This window comes from Temnothorax curvispinosus, unplaced genomic scaffold (genome assembly GCF_003070985.1).
Source record: "Temnothorax curvispinosus isolate PA1 unplaced genomic scaffold, ASM307098v1 QBEX01008026.1, whole genome shotgun sequence".
Classification (NCBI taxonomy): Eukaryota; Metazoa; Arthropoda; class Insecta; order Hymenoptera; family Formicidae; genus Temnothorax; species Temnothorax curvispinosus.
Window position 1 is genome coordinate 1 of NW_020217806.1, and position 8,594 is coordinate 8,594.

The 8,594-nt window shown below is 40.7% G+C and overlaps 1 protein-coding gene across 1 annotated transcript; it reads left to right on the forward strand.

Moving 5' to 3' along the window:
• Positions 1-2,386: 2,386 nt before the first annotated feature.
• LOC112457651 lies at positions 2,387-4,115 on the forward strand. The gene is made up of 3 exons (XM_025020825.1): positions 2,387-3,107; positions 3,189-3,522; positions 3,593-4,115. Exons 1-3 carry the CDS (start codon positions 2,895-2,897, stop codon positions 3,937-3,939), a joined length of 894 nt encoding a protein of 297 aa, XP_024876593.1. The 5' UTR covers positions 2,387-2,894; the 3' UTR covers positions 3,940-4,115.
• Positions 4,116-8,594: the final 4,479 nt, after the last annotated feature.

The following is an 8,594-nucleotide window of genomic DNA, read 5'->3' on the forward strand; positions in this document are numbered from 1 at the left end:
AAAGTTCATTAAAAATCAAATATTAAATAAACAAATGGTTATCAAAAAATTATAAAATTGTCAACTACAATGTAGACAGATGTTTTATAAATTTTTTCAGATTTTTTAAAATACTTTAAGGTAGGGAGCGTTGAACATGACAGACTCACGTATGCACTAAGAAGGTATCGAAAAAACGAAGGGTTAATATAAAAGCATTCTTTCATATATTTAATATATTCTTGAAGCGTGTATGAGAATTTATATTTTATTACTTTGCGTATACGCGTCTCCGTGTAATACGCCGCGCAGATATCTGTAGCATACGCTGTTATACCCGCCTCGATACGGGTACCCGTACTGACGCAGGTATAACAAGTACCCGTATTGACACGGGTAGCGGGTACCCGAATCGATACGGGTACCCGCTACCCGAATTACCCGGGTACCCGCGGAACCGGTCCAGATCCGTATACAACGGGTAACGGGCGAACGGGCGGATACTTGAATACCCGGGTATCTGTTTCTTTTTCCGAGCTCTAGTATAAACTGCGTTCCAATATTTTAATATCCAGTACTGAAAATCTAAAGTGTATGTATAACATTAACCATAGATTTTCAGTATAGGCAGTGAATATCGGAACACGTTATACTTAACCCCGTAATCTTATGTTTTAATATGTATAATTATGTATAAAGTAAACAGGGTGATTTTTATTTCGTGTGCCAATCATCTCCGCTATAATTATCTCAGAAAGTATTGATTTATTGGAAAAATGTTTCAGATAAAAGTTGAAGAGTTCAAAGAGGACCAATAGACAATTTTATTAGATTTTGAGTCCGGGACCAGTGTTAAGCCTAATAGGATCCAAGTCAAATTATTTAAATAGAAACCTCCTTTTTATGGTATCATCTTTTTCTACTAATTAATATGAACAACTTTTGTCTGAAACATTTTTTTATTTGCTTTATACTTTTTGAGATATTCAAGGAAAACTTGCTATTTTTTTCAATATTTATCTTACAATAGATGTTTGTCAATAAATGTTCGTCGGAGTGAAAAGTGGTACAGGATTTTTTGACTTGATTCGGTTTCAAGAATATACTGTTGCAATAGTATTCTAATTTCTTTAAATAACTGTGTACACATGAAAGCTTCAAGAAAATGTATACACAAATATTTAAAGAAATTATGGTATTATTGCAATAGCATATTCTTGAGACCATATCAAGTCAAAAAGTCTTGTATCATTTTTCCCTCCGACAAGCATTTATCAAGATATAAGCTAAATATTAAAAAAATTACCAAATTTTTCTTGAATATCTCAAAAAGTATAAGGCAAATAAAAATGTTTCAGACAAAAGTTGTTTATATTAATTTACTAATTAATTTCTACTAAAAAAGATGATGTAATAAAAAAGGGCGTTATTATTTAAAAAAATTGACTTGGACCCTACTGGGCTCAACATGGGTTCCAGATTCAAAATCTAATAAGATCATCCATTATTCCTCTATAAACCCTCCAACTTTTATCTGAAACATTTTTCCAATAAACCAATACTTTCTAAGATAATTAGTGAAGATAATTGGCATACAAAATAAAACTCACCTTGTATAATTAGATATAAATAATAATTACAGTTTTTGTATTATGTTATAGTGTTACGTCATTCTTTATATCAGTGGAAATTCATACAGAGTGCAGAGTAGCATGGAGCAGTTTTGAAGAAAAAAGAGATAGAAAAATAATATCAATATTATTTTCTTAATATTGTATGTAATACTATTATTAAAAATAACAATTTGATAAAATTTAATAATATTCATTAAAATGTTTTAATTTTTAGCAATATTAAATAAATATTATCTAATATTACACAAATAATATTGCGTTTACAATATCAATATTATTTTAAAATTGTATGTAACAATACTATTAAAAATAATTTAATAAAATTTAATAAAAATTATTAAAATGGTTTTTTAATTCCTAGCAATATTATACAAATGTCGTAAATATTATAGTAATTTTACCGTAATATTACTGATATATTGCGGTAATATTACCGCAATATTACTGAAATAAATATCAGTAATATTACTGATATTCATTTTCGCGGACATTTTAATATTACTGAGATATCTCAGTAATATTACTGCAATATTTCCTATACATTTTATTTAATATTGCAATCGAAAAATAATATTGCTGCAATATTTCTGCAATATTATATGCTGTATGGGAAAAAATATTGTTTTTCATTGTTTTTGAAATATCTAGAAAACGATGCAAAATACGAAAAAAATACAAAAAAACTTTTTTGTAGGAAATAAAATTTTGCATCGAATACGTATATAAAAAATTTTTTTGCAATATCAAAAACTTAAGAAATAAGATTAAAACGGAATTAAAAAATAGGGAAAATTTGGGAAAAAAGATTTTTTCCTAACATGAGCGTGAAATAGGCTCTTTTCACGCTTGTTTTGAGTGAGCAAAACGATCCATTTTTCAATCGATGACGTAAACGTTGAGACATGGAGCCATTTCTCAACTAGTGGAGAAATGAAATTGTAAGCATTAAGAAATGGGTTTATTTTATTGATGTCTCATGGTGACCGCGGGTGTTAATGGCAACTTCACGTTATTTTGCGTCGTGAGGTTACGTTTCATTATGCGTCAATGCACATTTTGCTCGCGTTGTTAATCATGGAGATTTTGAGTGACGAGGATTATTTTACGCCGCCCGAAATTCGCGCGGAGGCTTCTACGGCCCGAAGCAATTTGCTACCGGATGCATCTCAAGATAAATACATCGCGGCCTACAAGCATTTTCTAAAATAGCAAAAGGAAAAACAAACATCGTCATTCTCGGAAGATTGTTTTTTATCGTATTTTAACGTTAAGCTAAAAGATATGGCCCCCACGACCCTGTGGTCTCGCTATTCAATGCTCCGAGCTGTAATCGAAATGAAACAAAACGTGGACATTAGTAAATATAAAGAGTTGCGTGCTTTATTAAAAAAGAAAACGAAAGGCCATCGTCCAAAAAAAGCCAAAGTTTTCACCAGTACTAACATTAGTAAATTTCTGAATGATGCTCCAGACGATCAATACCTGGCAATGAAGGTAAGCAGTAACAAGGAACTGTCCATAAACTTCATATAAAAAATAAAATATACTTTAAAAATAAAAAAAAATTTTATACAGGTTGTAACAATCATGAGCGTGTGCGGAGGTTGCAGATGCAACGAATTAACAAACATGAAAAGATCCGACGTTGAAATACAAGACGAGGTAATTTTGATAAAAGTACCCAAAACGAAAACAGGGATTCAACAGTCGTTCGTGATTAACAAAGCGCACGCAGCGACTGTCAAGACGTACATGGCACTTCGCCTTGAATCAGCAACCACTGACCGATTTTTCCTGCGCTTTGATAAAGGAAAATGCTCGGTGCAGCCGATCGGAATAAACAAGTGCAGCGGCATGCCAAAACAGATTGCGACGTATTTACAGTTGGAAAATGCTGAATTATACAGTGGTAAAATACTCAATTTTTTTAAGTTTGATAACTTGATTTTTCAAATTTTTCAAATGATTTTAATGTGTAGGCCACAGTTTCCGACGCACATCCGCCACGTTGTTGGTCGAGGGAGGAGGAGACCTCGGAGAGCAGAAACGTCATGGCGGCTGGAAAAGCACCACAATTGCAGAGGGATATGTAGAAAATTCTTTCCGCGGAAAAATCGCGACTTGTAATAAAATTACATCGGACTTGAAACCAAACAAGCCAGCACGATCAATATTGGGACCGGTTAATGTACCAGCGCTTTCCGCGAAACCCTACATTGTTGAAAATCTGTCGGAAAATATTATAGAAATTCCCAATACATCTGCCAAAATAACAGTGCAAATTTCTAATTGTAGCAACTGTAAGATTGAGATTGGGAAGCAATAATTTTAATTAAAAAGATTATACGATTGTGATTAAAACTGTAATTTGTTGTTATTCTAATATAATATAAATAAAATATAATTTATGTGAAATTTGCTACTTTCTTTTATTTCAATAAAAAAATCTATTTTTTATTTTTATTTTATTTTTTGTCTTAATCGGGGGGCTTCGCCCCTGGGCCCCACCGGGGCTTCGCCCCCTGAACCCCCCCCCATTTGGCGCCTAGAACAAGGCCTATTTCACGCTCTTATTAGGAAAAATAGTATGTACAACTCGTGGGAAGAGTGGTCGAGCCCAAATGAGTGTGATGGTCGTCGTGGAGTGTGAATGCGTTATTCTTTGACAGATGTATCGCCCCAGTCAAAGTCCCCGCCTGGCAGTGTCCTCGAATCGGATCACGCGGGAGTATTAACGGCGATCGGCCGCGAGGCCTCACGCCACTCTGACACGCTTAGCTCTAGAACACCGTGACCACCGGGGCACGAAGCCCTCGGGGCACGCGCTCCACCTAACCGAGTAAGTAAGGAAACGATGAAAGTAGTGGTACTTCACACTCATTCAGAATCGACCACTTTTCCCCACTAGTTGTACAATAGTTATTTGTGTAACAAGTGTCGTAAGATGAAAATTCCCGGATGCGGAGTTTACGCACAAGCCGAAGGCGAGTACGATAACCGCACCCGGGAATTTTCATCTTTACATACGACTTACACTCCCTATTTTATGTGGCAAGTGCCTGGAAAGTGGTCTATCACGCACGCGTAGCGTGCGTAATGGGGCACTTTCCATGCACGTGTTGCATAATATACTATTTTCACATTTTTGCGTGCAACTTTTTTTCTAGCAGTCTAAGCGATTTTTTTGTTCTGAGATAAAAGAAAGTAGACATTTTAACGAAACAAATGCGGGGTCGAAAACATTTTTACGACCAAATAGTGACCGAGATATCGTTCACGCAAGTTGAATGGTTTTAGTCGGGTTTTCAGTGTTTTGCTTTTATTTTAATTTAATGTTATTTAAACTGTTTTTTTTTTACATTTATTAACAAAAACATATGTATTTCTTAAGAAAAATCTTTTTCAGGCTCAACAACTCGATTTCTTTGTCCACATCATCGTGAACATCATCATAAGTTTCAAACGTTTTGGTGTTTTCGCAGTTGACACCTTGGCACTTTTTACAAGAAATTGAACATTGTATGCCCAGTTTCTTGCAACCACAGTTCACTCGGTAGTTTTTCGTACATTTGCAGGCTATAAGCGTCAGCAAGGATTGTGTTGCAAGATTCTGAGTCATACGAAGAGGCATTAATCCATTCTTTGTCGACTTCCAGCCCCATTCTAGTGGGTTTGAAGTTTGTTCGTAACACTGTTGTATTTGATAATATATTTTTTTTTCCATGTAATCTTGCGACATCAGCAGTTGGAGGCAGACACGATGGCGTGAACGTTGATTTTTTAGACTGTTTCGCAAAGGATATAAAGCGACACTTAGCTAAACAGTGTTGTTACAGCTGTATTCATAATCCTTCCTTGAGGAATGAGGATTCCTTGTTCATCGTCGGGCGAAAGGGAATCCGGCTCCCATTCCGGAACCCGGCAGCGGAACCGCATACAATTCGGGCCCTTGTAAGAGTGTTCGTCGGGGTAACCCAAAATGACCTGGAGACGCCGTCGGGAGATCCGGGAAGAGTTTTCTTTTCTGTATAAGCGTTCGAGTTCCTTGGAAACCTCTAGCAGGGAGATAGGGTTTGGAACGCGAAGAGCACCGCAGTTGCGGCGGTGTCCGGATCTTCCCCTCGGACCTTGAAAATCCAGGAGAGGGCCACGTGGAGGTGTCGCGCCGGTTCGTACCCATATCCGCAGCAGGTCTCCAAGGTAAAGAGCCTCTAGTCGATAGACTAATGTAGGTAAGGGAAGTCGGCAAATTGGATCCGTAACTTCGGAATAAGGATTGGCTCTGAGGAGCGGGGCGTGTCGGGCTTGGTCGGGAAGCGGGTTTGGCTGACGTGCCGGGCCTGGGCGAGGTGAACCGATCGGCGTTCTCGCGCCGGTCCCGGGGATCCGAGCTCGGTCCCGTGCCTTGGCCTCCCGCGGATCTTCCTTGCTGCGAGGCTTCCGTGGCAGCGCGAGCCGTCGTGGTCGTCCTCTTCGGCCGCCATTCAACGCTCAGCTCAGAACTGGCACGGACTTGTTCATCATTCTAAATTTCATAAATCTTAAGGTTCCTTGATCGGTCAAAGAAGGTTTATGAAATGTAGAATAAGGAACAAAGAAATCCTCATTCCTCAAAAAAGGATTATGAATACGCGGCTTAGTTTTGGCTTCGTATAAAATAGCAATAATTTTTTTCAGATGCTGTACCTATTGCTTCTTCACTAGCAACACTTCATTTTTATCTAAAAAAAACTGTCATGTCTTCTCGCAAATAAATATTATTTTTTACGTATCCCGAATATCAGGATTTTATCGGCTTTATTTATGTCTTCAGTGGATGCGATACCACTTCTTCTTTCTATAATGTGGAAAAAACAAAATTTGTGAAATTTATATTAAAAAATATTATTTATTTGCGAAAAAACATGACAGTTTTTTTTAGATAAAAATGCTAGTGAAGAAGCAATAGGTACAGCATCTGAAAAAATTATTGCTATTTTATACGGAGCCAAAACTAACGACACCTGTTTAGCTAAGTGTCGCTTCATATGCTTTGCAAAACAGTCTAAAAAATCAACGTTCACACCAGCGTGTCTGCTTCCAACTGCTGATGCCGCAAGATTACATGGAAAAAAGTGTATTATCAAATACAACAGTGGTACGAACAAACTTTAAACCCATTAGAATGGGACTGGAAGTCGACAAAGAATGGATTAATGCCTTGTGACGTTGCCCGCCGCTTCGTGGCAGCGCCCCGCCGCCGTCACAAGGCGCGGAAATTCGCGCCCAGGAACGAGCCAGGGAGGCGACGACGAGATCTCCAGAGGCCAAAAATTTATATCATTTTCGCGTTTTGACTATTTGTTTTATTTTTATGCAATTGTAATACGCGCGGCGCCTCACCTCATCACGATAAATCTTCGAGGAAATACACCTAGCGGAAGGGTCCGGGAGGGCCAAGGACCGAGGAGGGGTGGCGAGGGCGAAAGCGGAAACCACTGGGATTCCGGGCGGCGAGAACAACGCGGCAGGCGTGCGGCGCGGGAGGCAGCGATGGACAAGGCCGCCGATAGCGGGGCCCCAGGCGCCTGGGGAAAACCCGGCCTCAGCAATCTGCCTCCACAAAATACCGGCCCGCGGGGTGACTGATCACCGCCCCGAGGTCAAACCGGAGGCACACCGGCTAGAACGAAGTCCAGTCCGCTGTCCAGGGACGAATTGAAGGAGTCGTTACGCCGCCGAGGGACCGTTGCGCGCCCCCGAAGGATCCACCTTACGACGATCCTGCGTTAAATTATCGCGCGAGCTTGCAAGCTCGCTCCGATTGGCTGGCGCACCCCTACGGAAGGGGGTGCCACATCGATTCCGCAATCGAGCGGATTTAGCGAGACACTCTCTAGTCGTCCGTCGGCAAGGCCGAACACGAAAAGTTTTATTAAGATTCGCGATAGCCGCCCCGAGTCGGGTATTTGTTTCGTCCTGCGACAACTTGGTACGAGGTGACGGCGAGGAGCCCTACGAGGAGGCATCGCATCGGTGAGGTTGCCTGCAAGTACTTGATACCGAAATGTAAAGCCACGACGCCGCGACGCCGCCCTCCGGTGCGCGCTCTCGTCCAGGATTACATTTGTAATATCGCGACACGCGTACGGTTCCTTGAGCCCGAGTATCGAATGGTGATCGACAGCGAGAGCGAAGGGCCTCGGGATGGTATCGTGGCCGCGGAATCGCGATAACGATGTGATAACAAGCCTCTGGAGATCGCGACAGATTTTTTGGCGAAATCCGGTAATGCGAGTCCGTTTTCGCGTAACGTCCGCGCTCGCGGTTGCGTCTCGCGCACACGGTGTTCACGGCGTATCGAATTACCAAATATTGCGTAGGTCGGAATGTCGTCCGCGTCGGCACATCAATCGCGTCAACGTGCCGTTTAGGTGGGCTAATTGCCTTAGAAAGTTATGCGTGTCAGGATAGTTATGTTCGGATGCGTGTTTCGGTAATTGCGTGTAAGAAGTAGTCGTGCGGGCGGGAGAACGTTATTCGCGTGATTTACTCCATTCTCGCGATTGGCTCAGTGCCGTCGTGATTGCGTATTATTATTGCTCGCGGTAATTCCGTATATTTTTCCTCGTGTTCGTTCCAGTATTTCGCGCTATGCCGAATACCTCGGCGTATCATTCTTCGCGTTCGAAAGCCACGGGAGACAATGTGCCGAATTCGATCAGAAATACTTGCGTTGGCTCTAGTTATTACGTGCGTTAGATTAAGTCCGTATTTTCGCGTTAGTTATAAGATTTCGCGTCTCCTGGCGATCGCGCCGGAATATTTCTCGCGTTATTGCGTTGTGTACGGTCCTCATTACGTTGAGTCGTGGCTTACACCACGATTCCACTGGTGTTAGGCTTAAGTTAATTGGCGACAGAATTCTCGTGCGACTCTATACGTGGCGTTCACGCGCTCCGAGCGTGACGTCCCGTCTTCTCGCGATCTTTTCTGCGAGAC